The sequence below is a fragment of the Anguilla rostrata genome, chromosome 2 (genome assembly GCF_018555375.3).
Source record: "Anguilla rostrata isolate EN2019 chromosome 2, ASM1855537v3, whole genome shotgun sequence".
NCBI classification, from domain to species: Eukaryota; Metazoa; Chordata; class Actinopteri; order Anguilliformes; family Anguillidae; genus Anguilla; species Anguilla rostrata.
The window spans coordinates 5,567,083-5,588,305 of NC_057934.1; the positions used below are offsets into that span (position 1 = coordinate 5,567,083).

The 21,223-nt window shown below is 42.9% G+C and overlaps 2 protein-coding genes across 6 annotated transcripts in view; one reads left to right on the plus strand and one right to left on the minus strand.

Annotated features, from left to right (window-relative positions):
* Positions 1–1,049: 1,049 nt before the first annotated feature.
* Positions 1,050–4,069, minus strand: LOC135244404 (F-box only protein 48). 4 transcript variants are annotated; one of them, XM_064316672.1, is made up of 3 exons: positions 4,046–4,069; positions 1,982–2,311; positions 1,050–1,458 (listed from the first exon to the last, which is right to left on the minus strand). In XM_064316672.1, exons 2-3 carry the CDS (start codon positions 2,279–2,281, stop codon positions 1,297–1,299), a joined length of 462 nt encoding a protein of 153 aa, XP_064172742.1. In that variant the 5' UTR covers positions 2,282–2,311; positions 4,046–4,069; the 3' UTR covers positions 1,050–1,296. The 4 variants fall into 4 exon arrangements, with proteins under 4 accessions (XP_064172742.1, XP_064172735.1, XP_064172726.1 ...); XM_064316665.1 differs by lacking the exon at positions 4,046–4,069 and adding an exon at positions 3,781–3,921; XM_064316656.1 differs by lacking the exon at positions 4,046–4,069 and adding an exon at positions 2,846–3,005.
* aplf (aprataxin and PNKP like factor) overlaps positions 3,894–21,223 on the plus strand; it is a 29,947-nt gene continuing 12,617 nt past the window's right edge. For both annotated transcript variants that reach the window (XM_064316627.1, XM_064316636.1), the window contains exons 1-5: positions 3,894–4,031; positions 9,394–9,465; positions 15,522–15,682; positions 18,951–19,164; positions 19,516–19,624. In XM_064316627.1, the coding sequence (XP_064172697.1) occupies positions 3,939–4,031; positions 9,394–9,465; positions 15,522–15,682; positions 18,951–19,164; positions 19,516–19,624 (649 nt within the window). In that variant the 5' untranslated portion in view covers positions 3,894–3,938. The remainder of the gene's footprint in view (positions 4,032–9,393; positions 9,466–15,521; positions 15,683–18,950; positions 19,165–19,515; positions 19,625–21,223) is intronic.

The following is a 21,223-nucleotide window of genomic DNA, read 5'->3' on the forward strand; positions in this document are numbered from 1 at the left end:
AATAACATTATATTGCATTACATTCATTACATTTACAAGAGCAACATTACATACTGTCAAAAGCTATTTTAACATACTTGGGACAAGTACTGACAAGTACCTATGCAATAAGCCCTAGACTCAACAGCTATACTTAGCACAGACAACTATCCTGTCAATAATAATCAATGTGTTTGCTATCAAATCAAGTGTACTCATGCTAACCGGTGGTCAATGTGATTTGCAGAAGTCTTTGGCGAGACACAGTCTGAATAGATGAGTCCCATTTCCGCGTTATAAGATCTCACTGTATGGCCCTGACTGCGTTAAAAAGCTTCTGGGCAGTCAGAACAGACGGTAGACGTGACTAAGAGAAGCTCGACCACACAAGGGAGGGGTGGCCCATACACACTTCAACATTGCGGAACAGGGCGATCTGACTGCAGTCGAGTCATAGGAATTCAGGAGGTTTTTCAAAGATTTAACAGCAAGCAGCTAAAATATGAACAGATTAACATTGATATCGCAATAAAAAGCTACATTTTTAATGATCAGTGATTAACTTATATTAATTGTGGCAAATGTTCAGTGGAGTTTGAGGTTACTTAATCATTCAAAGAAATATTACTGAAAATATTGGGATTATGTTAAATTAAACTTTACCGGAAACCCGTGATCTTTGACGGCTATATCCGCCTTTTCCTAATGAGAGAAGAAATTCTAATCAACAGAATCCCTACTGCATGGCACAAGACAAAACTTTTCCACATTTCCGCCACCTACTGGAAATGCATAGTACTTCATACCAAATTTGTGCAACAAACTCTCACAGTACCTGCATTACTACCTTTTATTTATTTATTTATTTATTTTTATTTTTTTCTGAAACTGGTACAATAATGATTTATTATAACTCAGGGAAAAATGAGTTCAGACCACATCTGTGATTTATTTAGTTCCATTCCTGAGTGAAAAATAATAACTATATCACAATGCACTGCACACTTGCATGACCTCTGTTGACTGGACTTTTTAACTACATACAGGAAATAAGTGACTCAGAGAGGGAGTACATGATTAATCCAGTTTAATCACTGGGATAACTGCAAAGTTTACCAGTTTTCAAAATGTACACTTTAGTGTAAATGTACACAATTTCCACTTGTGCAGTTGCATTATCTCATTTAAACATTTAAAATATAAAAAAATTTAAAATTAAAAGATATAAAATTACAAAATAAATACAATTAAAATAAAATTAAAATATTAAGTGAATTTTATCAGAATATTCTTTGTGCTTCCACAGCAGCATTTACATTATCGCTCCAGCTCCGCTTCCAAGATTTCACCCCAAGTTTCTGCATCCAGCGGGCACATGCTCATGTTCGGTATTTCTTCTGCAGAGCGAATGACGCTAAACCTGCCGCTTAGCCACGCCCTCTTCACGTAACCTTTCCGATAATTACGCACTAGGGTTACCTGAGGAGAAAAAGTAATAAATAAATAAATAAATAAATAACAATAAGGCATGTTATAACTTGTATTTCTGTTTATATTTGTGCACGGTTATTACAGTGTTTTCTTTTAGATTATTATTTTTTTATTTCTATAGCCCTACAATTTCCGACTTAAAATCCAAGGTAGTATTGCGGTCTACTGATAGCTCTAGCGCCATCTAGTACCCACTACCAGGAACACTACAGACACAATAATATCATCTTTTGTATTAAATAATAACAATAAAAAAATAAAATAAAAACGAATGATGTTTGATTTTTTAACGCAAAGTTACTAGTTCCAGTGTAGTATATTTTTTATTTCAATTTTCGAGCACTCTTTTTCATGGTAGGTTTCGTTTCCTTTAATTACAGTTACCATAACATAACTGATTGCCAGAAGCACACACACACAAAAACCCAAAAACAAAACAAAAACAAGACTACTGTACAGCAAAGCCATTTCACGTTTATATGTAGCATAACCCGATCTTCTCATGGCCCACCTTCCAAGAGAAGCCGTCTCCGCGGTCACTGTCAATCTCTTTCTGACAGACAGCTCGCACGGTCAGGCAGTGATTCCTCCACAGATAATCGTTTTTTTCGATAATGTCGTTCCACAATTTGCAGGTGACTGTAGCGCTGCAAAGGCTCTGGATGTCCAGTTGGCTAAAAATGTTCATACTCATTTCCATCGGCAGCGTCTCGGCAAAGTTGTGACCAGATGCTTCTTTACCGGCTTTCACGGTGGAGCTTCCTTCAAAGAAATAATTTGCGTTCGGGTTCCTTTTGGAGACATGCTGCATAGCTCGGCGACCCCGACACGTTGATCCCTTCTGCCAAGTAAAAGATAAAACCAAGTCAGGAAATGGCATACCGATTTACACAGGTCCACGTCTTATGATGCATAAAAATCATGTTCCTATTTGAAGTTGCGGTATGTATCGATTCGTCAAAAACAACAACAAAACAAAAGCCACAATTCGTCACGAAATGCCAATTCGACACGTCACTACTCCTGCTACCTTAAAAGCTAGTCGACTGTGCTCAAGTAACGTTACTTAGCTACAGATTTTACGAACTGTAAGCAAACAGAATGAAGGTTTGTTAGTCAACGCATTTAGCTATCGACATATTAAAGCTATAGCAGGCTACAGTAGCTGAGTGGCTTACTCAGCTGCTGCCAGCCAAAATAAGTATTGGTGCGCCCTTAAATTAGCTAGACTAGACTGTTTCTGTTTCAGTATCTTTCTTGAAAACTGTACTTCACGCTGCATTTCTTTACGTAGTTGGCAATATGGTTATGACACTTCCACCTGGCTTTGTGCCTCCACTTACATGTAGCTTATACAAAGTAAGAAAATCGCTACCTCGGTTCCAAGTGGACTCGCCTGACAGCGGAGGATTTAAATGTCTCAATTCAAAGTTGTTTGTTGACAATGACGTAAAGACGTGTGACGTAATACGCATAACCGTCCGGCGCATGTGCAGTGTCCTTAAACTCATTGGTCCGTGGATGTGCAATTTAGCACTGAGCCTTGATCGTATTTTTATACGGTCTGTGGCCTTGATGAACTTCGGGGTTTCTTGGCTTACTTTCCTTAGTTATGGTTCAGTTATATATAATCAGAGAAAATACAAATAATTATAATGTGCATTCAAAATACTGTTCAACACCCCCCCCCACGCAAGGCTGAGCTAAATATCACACCCATAATGACACCACGGCGCATGCGTCTGGCATCGTTTACCCGGAAGGTTGAAAATTCAAGTTATCCTTTGATTATTCACGGAAAATCCACTGATTGATATTTCAATTGCACTGCATAACAGTTTAAGCGAAGAACAACATTTTGTCATCATATGCATATAGTTTGATCCTCTTTAAACGCATGTACTTTGTTAAATAGAATAGTTTAGAATCTTGCAGCGTGACTTCCTTGCTACAGGATTTCTTGCTACCAACTCATATTATTAAGCAACACTAAAGGTAATTAATTGATTCGAATAATCATAAAAAATAACGAGGTATCCGTTTACAGCTTGCTTATTCATTTTAAACTATTTCACCATGCAGCTAGCAGCTTCTGTATCCAGTTTCTGACCTGCTAGCTATTCACTGAAAACGTCTTGTATTTAGCTGTAATTTTTAAAGAAATGTTATGCATACCTTAACTACTTTGTAAAACGTTTTTGAGTTTAAGCTAATTTGCGAACTCCAGAGACTTCGCTAACGTCTAACTTGCACTGTGCACTTATTGCGAGTGTGTATAGGGTGCTGTATAACTACATAACGTTAACTTACCAAAAGTTAGTCAATGATTCTTTGCTAGCTAGCATTGGCCACTTAAAGTTAGATATCATTACACAATACAATCCTCCGTCTGATGTAGCTGATTCATAGTATCCGGTCCAAGTATTAGCTAGCGGTATTCTAACGTAAATCTCCACGAACATACTGGCATGTCCAGTTTTGAGCTGGAGCCTGTGGACGGTGGTGCTTCGATACCACTGCCTGAGGGAGAAACTCAAATTGGAAGAGGTCCATTTCTCGGGGTGAGTATAGCTACCTGGATGGTGACAACAAGAGTCGCCTATTTCGAGTCACCCCCCCCCCCTAATTTCGTATTAAAGGTTGAAAGACTAATTGTGACGCAAAATCGTAATGACGTTGGATTATGCAACATGTCTGGCGTCGCCGATGCGCTGTATTTACACCGGATTTAGCTAGTTCCTGTAAAACACAACCAATATTGTACAGCAGCACATATTGGTTACACATAGATTATCTTGAATCTCCAGATAGGAGACAGCAACTGCCCAGCCCTGCTGTACTTTAAATTAGCACAGGTAATTGACATAATTCCAGTATAATATATATTAAATCCTATACCGCTCGCATGTCTTGATATTCGTTCCAGTGTGTGTGTGTGTGTGTGCGTGTGCGTGTGCGTGCGTGTGTGTATGTATGTAAACTCAAGTTATGTTTACTAATTCTCCCCAGATCTGTTACTGGTGTGAATAACTCTGAACAATAAAGTGAGTAAAATTCTGATTTTTTCAGCTATTGGTGTGCAATCTGCTTGATAAAATAGCAGAGGAATTATAGGCAGTAATCAGAGTGAATACTGAGCTGCCAGGAATTTAGCTGGCCAGACAGATTGTAGTCAGCAGCCACAGGTCATCATTTAGTTTTCTGCAAATGTATTTTGCTTGCACTATATGGTCAGAAAACCTATGGGACTGTCCCACAATTGAAAGGGATTTTTCCCAACTGGACAGTATGTTCCTCTGTTTATCTCCCATTACATATTCCACCCAACCATTTCTGGGGGGCATCACCCAGGTCTGAAGGCCTAATGAAAGCACGCACATGTGTGTTTTATTCCTTTTTTTGTAGCAGTGTTGAACCTCCAGGTGTCACTCTAACATAAATCCCACAGACCTGATACTTTGGTAATTCTTTTAAGTTTTAACTTTCCCTCCAGAGTCACAGAAATTTAAGAACATTTTGTGAGCAACAGTTTGCCACAAATGAAGGGCGATTCATTAAGTGTTTATTTTGGTGAATCAGTAACGCTTGTACTGAAATGTGTGAGTCTAATATTCTTTCTTTTTTTGTATAAAAATAGTGACTGCGTTTGTTTGTAATGGTGGACGGCGAGGGGGTAGACCGGAGGAATAGCTCGAGCTAGGGTGTCTCTCTCTTTCTCTCTCCCTCTCTCTCCCTCCCTCTCTCTGTCTCTCTCCCTCTCTCTGTTTGTCTGTCGGTCTGTCTGTCTCTCTCTGTCACTCTCAATCTGTCTATCTCTCTGTTAAGCAGAGACCTTTTCTTTTAAATGTATTTTCTTGTTTTTTATTTATTTTTTTTCCCCCATGGAATGCACTTGTGGGTCACGTCCGAGCTCCAGCCAAACAGTAGCTGTAACAGCAGCTTCTCTGCTGCTTGTTTCAAACCATGGCCCTCGCTGGGGCTTCTCCTCATAGCAAGCGATACCTCTGTCCCAGTGAGCTGAAGACTAGGGATCCCAAGCCCAGGGAGGTAGTCCTTCCTCTACAGCTTCTTCTGAGGTGATGTCATATTCTGCGGCGCTGTCTCCGATCTCTGAGGTCTGCTGTACTGGCATGGCGTCCACCATTAGTCTGGGTATTACTGTTTACAGCACTTTCTCCATAGAGATACTAGAGGAGGAGTGGTGTCAGGAACACCGCACTCGATGCGCGAACCACACATTTTAACCTTCCATTTGGTCTTTTTTAAGTCCGTAATGTGCCTGGGCATCCAGGTCCCGCACCATCCTCTGTGGGAATATTAATGGCATTATAATTAGAAGAGAGAGCTCACAGCCCTCCGGATTTCTCTTCCGCGACCTGACAGTTTAATGCCAGGGGAAGACGGGAACTCTTTTTTTTATTTGGGGGGATCTATGATGACAGGCCGTCTCAGTTCGGTGGTATCCCAGCTGACAGCTCCCAGGCTGTGGGTTACTCCCCCCCCCCCCATCGCTTCCGAATCCCTCCTACACTCAGCGGAGGAGGTTGTGAGGTTCGATGTCACCCGGAGGTTTATGTGCAGCCATGCAGGGTGATCAAAACCGCACCCGGGCCAAGATCGAGACACCGCGCGCGCTTAAAATTAACGACCGCAGACCGCTGAGCTTCTCTCTAAAGGCAGCCCAGGGGCGGGTCACTGAAGCATTTCTGAGGTACATTAAATGAGTGGGAAAAGAAAGTGTACAAAGATGCTCTACTTGAGGGTGACATCACTTCAGAAAAGGGGAAGAGTGTTTGTTTGACACTGCTAAGAGCCAGGAGAGGGAAGAAAGGTTCAGCCTCTGGGGATTTAAATCTGGCCCACATACGCTCGTTAAGCACATACAGTCCTCTGTGTTAGACCAGCTTCTTTTAAATAACACTTTAATAGTTTATTTTCCATATACAAAAAATTAGATGGGTTTCTTTTGCAAAAAAGGACCTACCTATTTGTTTGGCTGATATAGTTGTGGTGGTAGAGGTGGCATGAGGTAGAGTAGTTAGCTTCAGTTTGACATGAGAAGGGTACAGGCTGGTATGGCTGCTGGCTTTTTGGAGTGTTCAGAATGCTTTTCAGAATCGGCTTTCTGAAATAATTTATATGCAAGGTAGGGAGCGGAGGTGTGAGTTAAAAAAAATATAAAATAAACATGCTGTCTGAACTGAAATAAAAAGGTGCTCCTTATAGTCCCAAGTGTAGAAGTAGCTTTTTATGAAAACAAATCAAAACAAAAAGTGATGCTAGTGTTGCCTGCCGATGACTGACATGTGCTTGCGATACTGTTCTTTTCTCTGCATGTGGTTGGCAACGGGGATCCAGCCTTTTCTGGTATTTTATGTGAAATAACATTACATTTTAGACACCAAACCCCCTCCTACATGGTAACGTGGTTTTGTTGGAAATTCTTAGGGTTCTCTAGTGTGCTTTAGAAATGTACTGGCAACTAAAGCAGTGGTTCCCAAACTCGGTCCTGGGTGACCCCGTGTACACTGGTTTTTCGTTCCAACCACAGTTGCAATCCCAGAATTTAAAAAAGTTGTTAATTTTTCTTGCTCACGTGCTTTTCATGTTTAGAGGGATTATTTACCGTCCTAAACTACATCAGAAATCGCTGTAAGATTTTAACAGCTTGTTAAAATTGTGACATTGCAATTGTGGTTTGAACAAAACCCAACATACAAAGTGGTCCCCCAGGGCTGAGTTTGGCAATCACTGATTTAAACGATTTTGTATACATGTATGTCCTCGAGCAAGCTCTTTTGGCAGCATGCTAGATCGATGTTTGGGTTTGAGAGGACTCATAAAACCAGCAGCGAATGTGACTGTATTCCGTCTAATCTCTTGTGCAGTTGGGAGAAGCTGGTACCCATGGTAACCCTTTATCTCCGCGCTGACGGTTTTATCAGCATTCCGAGCAGAGGCGTGGTGGTGTTCAATAAACCGGTGGTATGGAATTCTGTCTCAGCGTGATGGTTCTTCAAACACCGAGATTTGCCGGTGCTCTGCCGGGACCCTGCAAAGCTACCCTCGTGGTTTAAAATGGATACGGGCGGATGTGGAGGTAGCTTCGAGCCTCAGACGGAATGCCGAAAAGAACGCAATAAAAAACAAAAAAAAACTTTGCGAGTTATGATACGTGTTGTAATTGAGGCCTGCTCGTTTTTGTCTCTGCCGTTGCGAATGTGGATTGGCAGACTGCGTTCGGTGAAAGATTGACTGGGAGACCAGATTCCCTGCTGCCAGTGGGACAGAAGCTGGTGAGGCTCAGATGTGCGTTAGACAAAACATTTCCCACTACTGTTACGGGACAGTTTGTTTGAATTGGGCTGCCTCAGAAAGCCTGCCATGGACTCACTGTTAAAAAGTGACTTGCTTTTGAAAGTACACCCCTCTACAGTTACGGGACACTTTGTTTGAATTGGACTACCTCCGAAAGAATGCCGTAGTCTCCATGATAAAAGTGACTCTCCGTAAAAAGTACACTCCTGAACTTCAAAAGTATGGTTTCTGGCGAGGCTGTTAAAGCTACCAATGGTGTTGCTTACATTAGCTTTGCTTCCCTTTGCTAAGTGTTGAAACAGCCTTGAAAAGCCAATTTGTTCCGACATAACTTAAATTGCCCATGGTTCATATCTTACTTTACTTTCACATGACTGAGAAAAGTGTGAACTAGGGTGATTGTATATTTATTTATTTGTTTCCCAAATGTTGCAAAAACTCAAAACTGAGCACATACAAACCACATTTAAAAAGAATTCTTTCATTTATTTAATGAAAAATAGAGTGAAGTAGTCACCACATAGTTTCTACAAGCACGCCATGATCAAAGGAAATTCCAGAAGTTGTTTTTGCTCTCTTGGAGAAATTTTGGCAGGCCGGCCACTTCTGGTGAAGACTGACCACTGTTCCAGGTGTTCTCCATTTGGATCTCACTGAGGTTCGGTGGAGTCACAAGGCCTTAGAAATGGCTTTGTAACCCTTTCCAGACTGATATATTTCAAAAAAGGGAAAGAACAATTTCAACAACTTTTTATGTCTGGTGTAAGAAGATGATACTAACTGTCCAACATGGTGGTGGTAGTGTGATGGTGTGGGGATGCTTTGCTGCCTAAGGACTTGGACGACTTGGCATTGAAGGAACCATGAATTCTGCCCTGTGCCAGAAAATTCTTAAGGAGAATGTCCCGTCATCTGTCCGTGAGCTGACGCTGAAGCATTTTGGGTTATTCGACACACGAAAGCAAGTCCACATCTGAATGGCTTAAAAGAAACTAAATTAAAGTTTTGGAGTGGTCTAGTCAAAGTCCTGACTTCCCTCCAATAGAGATGATGTGGCATGACCTGAAACTTACAGGTCATGCTAAAAAAAACCCCACCAATTTGTCTGAAATAAATCAGTTATGCAAAGAGTGGGCAAACATTTCTCCACAGCGATGTGAATGTGACATCAAATTATAGGAAGCATTTGGTTGCAGTTGTTGTTGCTAAAGGATGGTGCAACCAGTTATTACATTTAAGGGGGAAATTACTTTTCCACATTGGTGATATGGGTGTTTGATAACTGTTTTCATTTAGAAATGTAATAATAATTTTAAAAATGTGTTTTGTGTTTACTCAAGATCCCTTTGTCCAATATTACAATTTGTCTAAAGATCTGAAACCATTCAGTGTGGCACATATGCATGTAATAGAGGAAATAAGGAAGGTGGCAAATGTTATTTCACGACACTGTATGCTAAGTGATTGTAATATCTTTAGGCTGCTTGTTAGTGGTGGGGGGTTGATTTGGTTTGATGAGGGCTAGCAGCGTTGTCCTGGTTGGCCCTAAGAGTGTACACTGCTTGTGCAGGACCTAATCTTGCCATGCCCTGGGCTCTGTTTCAGGTCAGTGATAAAAGGGTGTCCAGACATCATGGCCTGCTGGCGATCGTGGACGGTCAGCTGCGAATCAAACCTGTAAGTGGCCCTTGATTGGCTTGTTTTTTTATTTTCAAATGTCTTATTATCTCTGTTTTTAATCCTTTTAAATGTACCTCATTGGTTGGGCTCTTATTCCCGAATTCTCACTCCAGGTGAGGATACCAGTGCACATACAACCAGATCTGAGAACTTATACGTGTTCGGGATTTTCATTCGCACTGTTTCAGACTTAGATTTTAGCAATTAATTCTTCTGTCAGATAGATAAACCTTGCTCTGTATCTGTTTATAGAACTTTTTGTGACTTTTTGTTAGTCAAGCGTTTTGAATTGGTTTCCCCGCCACCTTTGGAAACTTAAATCGCCTTGTGTGGAAAGATTCGTTTTAAGCATTTTTATTTCAAATAAAGTAGTGCCAATCTTTTTGAAACTTATGAGACTAGTGCGCAATCCTCAATCCTAAATCTTTGTCAACTTTTAACTGGCGTTCTAATTTATGAATTTCCAAACCTATAGGCTATGTGGCATTTGGAACGGTGGTGAACCGGATTGGTCTGAAAAGCTGTCACTGGGTTTTTACTTTCTTTTGTCTTTGTTATTTTCGTTTGTTGTTTTCGTTTATTGTTTTTGCTCTGAGACCGTGAGGGGGATGGGTGGAGGCGTCTGTTGTTTGTTCTCCCGTTGGTGTGGGTGCGCTCTCTCTCTCTCTCTCTCTCTCTCTCTCTCTCTCTCTCTCTCTATCTCTATGTCACACCCAAAACTGCCGCATCTCCCTCCCAGGGGCGTCACACTGGCGCGTGACACTGTGCTATATAGCATTACCCTTTTCCACAGTCCCAGGACGTGCGGCTCAACGCTGTGGCTCAGGAATATTTATCATCGCGGCAAAGACCGAAGTCACCAATTATCTCGGGCCTCGCTGCAGAATAAATTCTGTCTGCTAACACTGCAGAAATACAACTGGACTGGCCAACCGAACTGCAGACGAAATAAATCTGTATCCGGGTAGAAAGGTTCCCATTCGGTATGCTAATGGGTTTTGGAACACGCAAAAAGGCCGTTCGGCGTCTGCGCGCTCGCCGATAAAACCGATGACTGAATGATTCTGCGTTGTAATGACGCGCTGAGCTCCTGGCGACTACGCAGAACGACTGCGAGGTCCAGATATCGCCCGTACGGTGTGACTTGGCCTCGGCATAACTGAAATTAATAAACGCTTTCTGTCTTCAGCTTGGTGAGGTCCAAAGCCTGTTCACATTCGGTGGACATTCGGTGTTTTACATGCTAAGTATTATTGCTACTTGTATTCAGCTTCATATTAATACTTTTAAAGAATAATTAAGCCGGCAAATTAGTTGGTAGTATGAGGCGTATATAATTCTGATGTTTTTAGTTTTTTTTTTACTCATAAGTAATCATCATGGTCATTTTTGTGAGATGTTCTTCTTTCATAGTTTTAAGACACCAGTCGTGGTTTAAGAAAATATGACATGGTAAATGGACTGCATTTACATAGCGCTTTTATCCAAAGCGCTTTACAATTGATGCCACTCATTCACCAGAGCAGTTAGGGGTTAGTTGTCTTGCTCAGGGACACTTTGACACGCCCAGGGCAGGGATTGAACCGGCAACCCTCCGACTGCCAGACAACCGCTCTTACCTCCTGAGCTATGTCGCCCCTTATATGATGTCATGTATTGTTTTTTAAAAAGCTGTTGAGCAGTCGTGACTGCAGAGCACCAGGGCTTCACAGGCTAGAGCCGATTGGCCAGTAGCACTGTAGAACTGGGTGAGTGAAACCATAAAGATTGACCTTCAGTTCACCGTTATTTTTCTTTTCTTTTGAGAAACAGCAAAATTTAAGTTCTTTGTAATTATTTGGGCTTTTCAAAATGGCACCCATGACAGTCATTTTTAAGATCTTGTTTCATGCAATTGTATGGTTGGAGAACCTGCTGAGGACAAGTTTGAAAGCACAATAAACCCATATTTCCAGGATTCAGGGTTAGTTCTGTCTTGGGGTTGAGGATACAAATATAAAGAAATCCACCCTTGTCTTGTAATAAAGAGGTAATCCAGTTCATTGGAAAACACTTCATACTGGATCCAGTTATAAGGCTCTTTCTTCCTGCAGAAAGAGCAGGCCGGCTAAGTAAGTCAACACTGTACAAAAAAAGCAATATTTACAGCAATCCGTTATGCCCCTCCAGAGAATCAGTGTGCAGACGTTTGTGTGTGTGTGCGTGTGTGTGTGTGCCTGTTTGTGTGTGTGTATATTTGTGTATGTGTGTGTGTGCGCGTGTGTGTGAGTGTGTGCATGTGTGCATCCATATGTGTGTGTGCGCATGTGCGTACTTGCGTGTGTGTGTGTGTGAGAGAGAAAGAGAGTGTGTGTGTGCGCTGTGCATGTCAGTACCAAGGACAACCACCTCATTAGGCAGAAAAGTGAACCTCCGTTTCCCGCAGACCAGCTGCGTGCTGCCGTTCGCCCTCCTCGCTTTGCGCTGGGGGCCTGTAGGAGTTGAGCTCGGGCCTCGGCCTGTGATTGATGTGCTGGCATCTGACTCACTCAGTTACTCAGCCAGCCCTTTTTGGTAAAATGGAAAAATGGAAAATAGCGAGCAACGCAGCGCAGGATTCTTGCAAAACGCATACTTAAAAAGCAACATTACGGGTTTTACTTGAAACAGCAGGTTGAAATTCTCCCTTCGAAAAAAGGGGAAAAAGCGCTATACTGTAAATTGCTCAATGTACTTGGATTTGGATTATCTCTGATTATTGATCTATACAAATGGACATTTGGGTTTGATTGTTTTTCTCTTTCTCCTCAGCAAAGCAAAAGCATCCACTGGATCACTTTGAGTTTGCTGTTTTTATTTTTATTTTGACATCATATTTCAGGAGAAGCTAAGCTGAGCCTGAACTCCCTAGTGAACAACAAAACAACAAAACCATCTCTCTCTCTCTCTCTCTCTCTCTCTCTATATATATATATATATATATATAATTTATAAATGCAACCGTTATCTCTCCATTTTTCAGTCTGCTGTATGTGCTCATTAAAGGGGACTCATGATACCATTTGATCCACTTCAGACGGTAGATCTAACAACAAAGCATGGCTCACTCCTCTTAAGGAGGAAATGCAGTTTGGTAAAGAACACTTCACACAAATGAATTGTCCTGTGTGAGTGTCTGTAACACTTCATCTTAAAAAGATCTCATTTTACTAAATTTCTGTTCTTTACCAAAATCAAAAGAGGACACAGACGTTTGATGGCGAGTGAGAAGAAGTGCTGCGCACATGTGGTCTTATCAGGTGTGTCCTTTTAACCCCCACTGTATCGTGTGTTAAACGATGCTATTAACAGACAATGGAATTAACAGAAATGATGTAGAATTGTATTTGGAAAGAACATTAAAGGTGTAGCATGTCGATTTGGAGAAAGGAGCGAGAGAGAGGTGGATTATGGGGGGAGGGGGGCACGTTCCAGTTCTTGTGTAGTTCATGAGATAGGATCATATTCAGCCACATTGTTTTGACAAGTTGGGTTTTTATTTTGTTTTTTAATTGGTTTCTGCTTTCTTTTTACAGGAAAGGAAGGGTGCTGATTGGCCTTAACCTTTCTGTTGATACAGCCTACGATTATTAGTTAGGTTAGATTTGTTTGGCTTAGACTGCTTTACATTTTGGGATGTGTCCAAGCGTTTGATTGTTAAATTAATGCAGTTTGGACTCGGGTGGTTATTAGGATTAACTTATGTAATACAAATAGACTGGTTGAATATGTTTTATTCAAACCATTGCAGCAGTCTATGATGAGTTTGAGCAAGAATTTAAAAGCAAGAGAACATGTGAGAAGACTGGTTGTGCTCATGCTTTTATGAATGCCCTTCTGGATGATGTATAAATCATGTAGATTGTAGCTCTCTATTTGTTTCTATTTGAATTGAGTCTTCCCCCGCCTCCCCCGCCCACTTCATTATCATTAAGTGACTACAGTTGAGAAGAGCTGCTTTCAGGATCTGAATCCAAACACCAATTAGTGCCGAAGACAGTGGCAAGGTCACCCCCCTGCACTGTAAAAGCATTTACGAGTTTGCCTTGTCAGTAGGAAAAAAACTGCAGACGGCAACCTTTTCCTCATTTCTGCTTGCCCTTTGAAGAAAATATTGCGTCAGGGGAAGTTGCCAAGTGACTGGGGAATGTTATTTGACACACATGACATTATGGAAGCAAAGTTAATTAATTGTACCATTTCCAGTTATATTCATGGTGGTACCACTAACAGAGTTATGACTTCAGTGAAGTAGCCATCATATTGATGTTTTTATTCATTTTTATTTTATTTTATTGAGGCAGCATGAATGTGTTCAGTAGTGCCTGCAGTTGATAGTGGCTGTACTAATACCAGAGCAATCTCAAGCCCGTGACGGGTTCAGTCCAGTTGGGCGGTACCTGGCTCGTGCTGTGAGAGGGATTTGGCGGCAATGCTGTTGGTGCAGCGCCCGGTGCAGTGTGTGCGCACGTCATGTTACGGTACATTTATTTTCATTGCAACCCTGTAAATGCGGTTATGTACCGAGGTCTTTGGCAAATCAGAACTAAAAAGGTCAGCCTGGACACGGTATTAAACGGCACGTAAGATATTTTGTTTTGACAGTTTCAGAAGAAGCGGGGCTAAGAGCGTCCTTAATGAAAGCAAGACGCACTGCTGATATTTCCACTTAGCGAGTGAATTTTCTTGGCTCGTTTGCAACGTAACAAGCGAGTCCTTCGGGTTGTTCCCACGACCGAGGACAGTACGACAGTGTTGCGTTAGTCTTTTTAGCCACATTTGGAGCGAGGCGAGTATGGGGGGAATGTTATGTTAACACTCGGGTTAGAAAAAGATGAAACTACTGCAGTCCTGGTACAGAGTTTTACATTTTATCCATTAAGAGGCGTTTACAGTTTAGATGGGGGGTTTTGACCCTGCGATTTCTACATCATTACAATTATTTTCATCAGGCTGATTGTAGATTAAAATGCGTTACGGGTCCATTTCAAATTCTTTAACTGTGTAGAGCAGGGGTCCTCAATCTTATCCAAAAAGGGCCGGTGTGGGTGCAGGCTTTTGTTCCAACCAAGCAGTTACACACCAGATTCTACTAATCAAGAGCCTTTGCAAAGACTCTAGTGGTTGATTAGTAGCCCCAAGCAGCTATGTGCAGTCATGTGACCAGCTGTCATCACCAGTATTTTCATAGGTTGAATGTACGTAATTGTTGTAGTCATAATATACTGTCCTATAAAGTGTGTGTTCAGATGCTCATAACGCAATGCTGGCTGGGTAAAATGCTGTATGTTGCCTACTAGATTAATGCTAGATGAATTACCAATGCGGTGGTCTTTTTTTTCTTGTTGACTCTAATTTAGCTGCACACTTGGCTGAATGGTTTTGTTTACCATTGACTTAGTTGTTTGGGAGAGCTCAGTTACATTACATTAAGGGCATTTATCAGATGCTGTTATCCAGAGCTAGTTGCTTTTTTATTTATTTACTTTTCATAGTATCCATTTATTCAGCCACATATATATGCAGGTTAAGTACCTTGCTCAAGGGTACAACGGCGGTGTTCTTCTGTTTCTTGTTAAAATTGCGTGAAGGAGGTTTTTATTTTGGTAATGCTAGTTGCAACGGTTTTCCCTCTTTGTTTGGGAAATGCAAGAACCAGTTCTAATTCAGCTGGGGAACGCATCTGTGTTTTCGTGCCTTTGTCGGACAGATGATAATCCAAGCCGCATCTGATTTGTCCTTTCATCTTTCTGTATTTGCTTCTTCGCATCTGTTGTGTATTCCACTTCATTTTTGCTGCAGAAAAAAAAAGAAAAAAGTTTGGCTTTGTAAGTCGCTGTCGGAGTCTCACGGCGCATTTTCTCAAAGACACATCGCTAATTAGATTCACTTATCTGGGTCTTAATTGGGAAAAAAAAGAAGAGGAGCTACGTGCATTTTGAATGGGAAGAACCAGTGCCATAACAGTATCTGGTCTCACTGCCCAATCCTAGTCTTAACGTCGCTGTCCTCTCTCTCTCTGTCTTTCTCCTCAGACCCATCAGAATCCCTGCTTTTATCAGCCTTCTCTGGGGGACCCCCCGGAACCCCTGGAGAAAGACAGGTGGCACCCCCTGCGCCCCGGGAACCTGTTTTCTCTCCTGCCTGGGAAGTACACCTACAGGGTGGCGTCCGTCAACACTGAGGACACTCAGAGGTACCTTCGCTCTCTTCCACTCAATGACCTAGGGGCGGCAGTGTAGTGTAATGGGCTAGGAGCTGGTCTTGTAACCTAATGGTTGCAGGTTTGATTCCCCGGTGGGGCACTGCCGCTGTACCCCTGGAGCAAGGCACTTAACCGGTATTGCTTTGGAATACATCCAGATGCTATGTGTAAGCCGCTCTGGATAAGAGCGTCTGCTAAATGCCTGTGATTGCCTGTAATGCCTAAGTGTGACCTCACCTGCAGCGTTTCCAGGACAACCACAAGGATTTGATAAGCTGCAGGGCAAGATGTGTTTTGGCATAAGCAGAGACTCCTGAGATTTCCTTGATGTGCTCTTGACATTTAACTAGAGCAAAAACCTGAAAGTGTTTTCTGAAAAACAGGGACGTTGCTAGGATTTGAGGACAGTGGGGACTTCCTTACACCGAATAAGATTTTTGTATAGAAAATGAGCAAAATTATAATCTTTGTGAGTAGTCGAGACAAAAATCGAAAATTGGTCCCTTAAATGGTGATGTAGTTTTACCACCTACCGCACAAGACATTGGCAACCATTTTATCAGCAAGAGAGTGTCAACTGTGGGACACGTAAGCCACATCTGCTGTGTATTACCAAATGGTCTATATCATCTGAAAAAATGGACTGAAAGCTGTCTAATGAGCCAAGCTACATATCAAGTCTCTTACTTTTCAATGACATACAACGCCGACAGAAAATTTTAAATATGGACAGTGCATGGCCAGTGTATGGACTTCCTGGCAAGTTCGATATATCGTTAGCTTGCTAGCTCACTCTCTGGCTGGCGGATTTGAAACAACTGATACTGTTTAACATAATACCCCGTCGTGGATTAGTGACCGCACAATTAAACACGAATTGTATACCGTAGTATCTTCCCCTGCCCTGGCCTGACATCCCTCCCTGGGTATACACGAACCTGACAAAAAATACCTAGCTAGTTGCTCTAATGCTTTTGCACTCTCACTCTGACGCAAGCAGGTACATTTTGACGAAGCTGGACAAAATATTCGGGGCCTGCCTCGAAACATTCGATGTTCCGGCCCCTGAAAGCCCAGGCCTAACGACGACGGCCATGCCGAAACGCTCTGTGTTTTGACCTCAGATGTTAATAAAAAGAAACATGATTTTTATATTATTTTTTTCTGTGTTTGCTTGCATAGTCCTTTTGTTAGTTTTGGCAACCACGGCCTCATGTGCTTGTACGAATGACAAAAACAAAAGCCGTGTGCGTGAAATTGAGTTGAGGACAACCCGTGCGGGTTCTAGATTTCGTTTGAGGTGCTGGGAAATGTGTTCACACCGAGGACGCAACACATCTGAAAGAAAAGGTTGTTGCATTCAGTCTATTGGCATTTCTGCACACCATTCTGGTTGTATTATCTTGAGTCCAGAATGTAAATTGTATTACCTTACCAGAAGACAGCTGGGGACAGTGTATGACACCATTGTGAAATAGCACGCCTGTTTCTCGGAGCATAATTTTATATGAGAACCAGAAAGAATACACGAGTCCTGTGTAGTCAGTAAAGGTCCTTTCTGCAAAGACTGGCCGGCCCAGTTGTGTCAGTAGTTGACCATGACTGCTGATCTGCATGGGCACAGTGAATTAGACCTCCTGTTGGCAGGGGTTGGGTGGGTTTAAATTTACCACGGTTCCTTAGATTAACATTACATTAGCTCCATCCACAGAAGCATCTAGCTCTCGTTAGCTGCCTTTTTTTTAATACTTTTTTGACCGGATGGGGTAATTTTTCCACTGCTTTTGATCCATCCTAGTTACTTCAGAGTAGTAGGCAGCCACAGTGCAGTGCCCAGGGACCAACTCCAGTTCTGAGGCCAGTGCCTTGGTCAAGGCAATGGACAATGGCAGGAGCATTCTTAACCTGACATACATGTCTTTTAGTGTGGGAGGAAACTGGAGTACCCTTGGAGAAGAAATTGTATTCTGTTCTGTTCTGTCCTAACGGTGGTGACCTGAGAGATGTAACTTGTGATTCCAAATCATTGACTAAAACAGAGGGAACTTTTTTTTTTTTCCCAAGAAGTGAAATCTGACGTAAATGCGTGTTTTGTCTCTGGTATGCAATTCATCCGCATGTACGTAAGTACTGCTTAGACGGAGAAAGGTCAAACTTTAAAGTAAACACAAAACTCACAAAGCTGCTTTTTTCCCACCTAAGCTTCATACTGACCAAAGAGTTCAGAAGTGGTGCAATTTGCCTCGAGCTTAAAAGGCATGTGCATGTTTGATCTCCTTTCTGATTGAGAAACAGGGAAATGTTCATCTCGATTCAAACTCGACAGAATTGCACGCAAATGAAAAAGGAACCCACGCCTGGGTGAACTGAATGCTCTAGACCTTTGCAGCGCCTCCATGTAAGGAATTGAAATAATAAATAAAGGGCCATGGCAAGATTTGTGATGTTTGGAAAACAGCGCGATCGCTCTCTCTTGTTTAGTGCCCTGTTGTCTTTGAAGTCCTTTTTCCGTTTGAAGTGCGGTCCAGAAAAACAAAACACTCAAGATCACACAAATGGCGTTCTCAGCCAGAGCTCTGTAAATTACTCGGATGTAGGAGTAGGGAGCATCCGTATCGCCTTGTAGCCGCCGGGCGCCTTGCCTGTTCGTCGCACCAGGTTGGCGCTTGACCATCTGGAATAAATCGGATGGCTTTGATGCAGTTGCCCGGTACTTGTCTATCCCTCAGGAATGTGATTACTTATTACAAACTGATTAATCGGGGCACACTGATTTGGAGACCGCGATTAATCAGAGCATACTGATTTAGAGACCCCGATTAATTGGAGCATACTGATTTGGAGACCGTGATTAATCGGAGAATACTGATTTAGAGACCCTGATTAATCGGACCATACTGATTTAGAGACTGATTAATCACAGCACATACTAATTTACAGACCCTGATTAATCAGGGCGTACTGATTTAGAGACCCTGATTAATAAGGCCGTACTGATCTACAGACCCTAAAAGTTTCTGAGGCTGAATTGTTTTTTTTGCCAAACATTTTTTTGTGCTGTCAGTTATCGCTACGAGTGCAAGGACTGTGAGTGTGTATGCGTATGATTGTTGAGTCATTTTTGGGCGTGAAAATGTCCAGATAATGCAGAACAAAATAACACACCCAGGCTGAATTTAGAACATAATCCAAACCAAACGTGTTACTCAGAGTTCAAATGCCACGAAAGGCAGCTCATTTGATGTGAACCCTTTCACAGGAATAGTCTGACTTTTGAAGAGGAACAGCCTGTTGCAGGCGCGCCCCCCGCCTCCGCAAAACATGACGAAGAGCCGCTGTGTTCCCCTGAACTCAACGGGGAGGGTGAGCCGACCCAAAACAGCACCCAGGACCAACAGGCGGAGCCCACGTCGTCCAGCTCACGGCAGAAAGAGGAGGGCAACAAAAAAGAAGCCACTGTTACCAAGGAGCAGGTCAGCGAGCCGTTAGCCGCTGCCCGTTAGCCACTGCCAATTAGCTGTTAGCCATTAGCTGTTAGCCGGTTGCCATTAGCCGTTAGCTGTTAGCCGGTAACCATTAGCTGTTAGCTGTTAGCTTCTGCCTGGTCAGAAGTGGTATGACAGGGTGAACTCTGTCAGGATAATATATATGAATACTGAAAACAAAGCATTTTATTGTATGCGCTTTTCTTTTTTGTGATGTGATAGTGCCCGGTTTAGCGCTCTGGTCAGCCAGCATTTATGTCATTATTTGGAAATGTGGAGCAAAAGAAGGGGTGATTTCTGCTTCCTTTTTATGCCAAGGTCTGTTTCCTGTTACTGCAGGAGCCGGAGAGTAGAGAGCTAGGCCCGAAGCCGGAGCAGAGGAAGAGGGTGCTGCCCGCCTGGATGATGCAGATAGCTTCTGACGTCAGCAGCCCCTCCACTTCCACAGGTACCCCCCTCTGCCCCCCCCCCCGCCCCTCACCCCCGCGCGTGTGTGACAGCTCTGCTCCTCTGGGACTCGCCAGCTGTCCCGGTCCACCTGTTCCTCAAAGATTCAATTTCACTTTTACTTGTCTAGCACCTTTTTTTAATTTTTTTTTTTTTAACAGAGACACTGTCACAAAGACACTTCACAGAGAAAATACAGAAGGAAACTGGGCAAAAAACCAGACCTGAACCCCCAGAAGACTCAAATGGTGATGAAAGAGAGGGGGGGGGCGGACCTTCTGTTTGCCGGCCTGGTGTAATAGTTAAGAAAGAGTGTGTGAAAGGAGCAGAAGTGTAATGAGGGAATCTACCAGAGCAGATGATAAGAACAGGCTGGTTACAGTCAGAGGAAGTTAAACTCGCTGGTGAAATAGGCAATCCGAGCTCAGGAATGTAAAATGGAAGATATGGAGAGATGAACATAGCCATAAGTGATGAGTAGTTCTGTGCTGAGACTGGGTGGAATGGTCCGTTGGTCCCCCCCCCCCCCCCTTGTGTAGTAGGGGGCTCGAATCCCAGCCCTGGTGCACTCTGTGTTGTGATTGTCTGTATCCCTTACCGTCTCTGCTTTCCCCATCTGAATAAAGTGAATATGTATATAGGCAGGACGGATTATCTCCAGGCATTGTAAAAAAAAAGAAAAAAGAAGTAGTTTACTATTACCCGTGTTAGCTACCTCTCTAACTGTGGGATCTGTTCAGATCTCTGTGGCAATGTACTCAATGTTACGCTTGTTTTGCTAATGTAGCTGGCTTGTTCATTTTATGTGACTTTTTTTTTTTAATCGTTTGCCATCTGTCCTTCAGTCTGAAACACTGCTCATGACCTGTGCGCATGCAGTCTTTGAGACGTTTGTTCACAGTCATGTCTAGCATGTCTGGCAGCGTTCATGCGATGCTGAACGGGGACTTGCGATGAGGTCCGCAGGCAACCCTTGTGCCAGCGTCGGCTACGCTCAGCGCAGTAGCATCGATCACAACACTGTGCTTGTGTGCCAGCGGGTCGGATCTCTGTCCATGTTGGAGGTTGTATTTACTTAATTATAATTCCCTCAGCGTTCCCCCCCTGAAAGAAACGGGCAGCTCCTCGGTAGGGTCGCGGCGTTGCGCCTTGGCTCTCGTACGCTATCGGCATAATCTTCTTAATATTTCCAGCTCGCAGGAATCCGTGACATTGAATTGGTGCTGCTCACCCCTCCCCTGAAGACGTCAGAGCGTTTCCATGTGTCTGACGGAGCAAAACACAATATGAGCTCTCCGCTCGGCTCTGGCCTTGTGGGAGATCTTTGTCTCCGACACGCACGTCGCGGACACGGGAGTCGGATATGGAGACGCCCCGAGCGTGCTCGTGTGCTCTTGTGTCAGGAAAGAAAAAAGGAAGATTCCAACGGAGGGCACAAAGGCTGAAGAGTTGTGTGGTGAAGGCGTAGAGTTCCATCAGCTGTAGCCACTGTGCTGTATAGCAACGCTATCTCCGCGTCTGCCGCTGTGGTTCAGCATGAATCTGTGTGTGTGTGTGTGTGTGTGTATGTGTGTGTGTTTTTTTTGTGTGTGTGTGTGTT

What these genes read in the sequence shown, in the direction of transcription:
- LOC135244404 (XM_064316672.1), bottom strand. Translation starts at nt 2,281, where the DNA reads ATGCAGCATGTCTCCAAAAGGAACCCGAACGCAAATTATTTCTTTGAA. An exon ending in GAGACGGCTTCTCTTGGAAG is followed by an intron (nt 1,459 to 1,981) that starts GTGGGCCATGAG and finishes TTTTCTCCTCAG; the next exon opens with GTAACCCTAGTGCGTAATTA.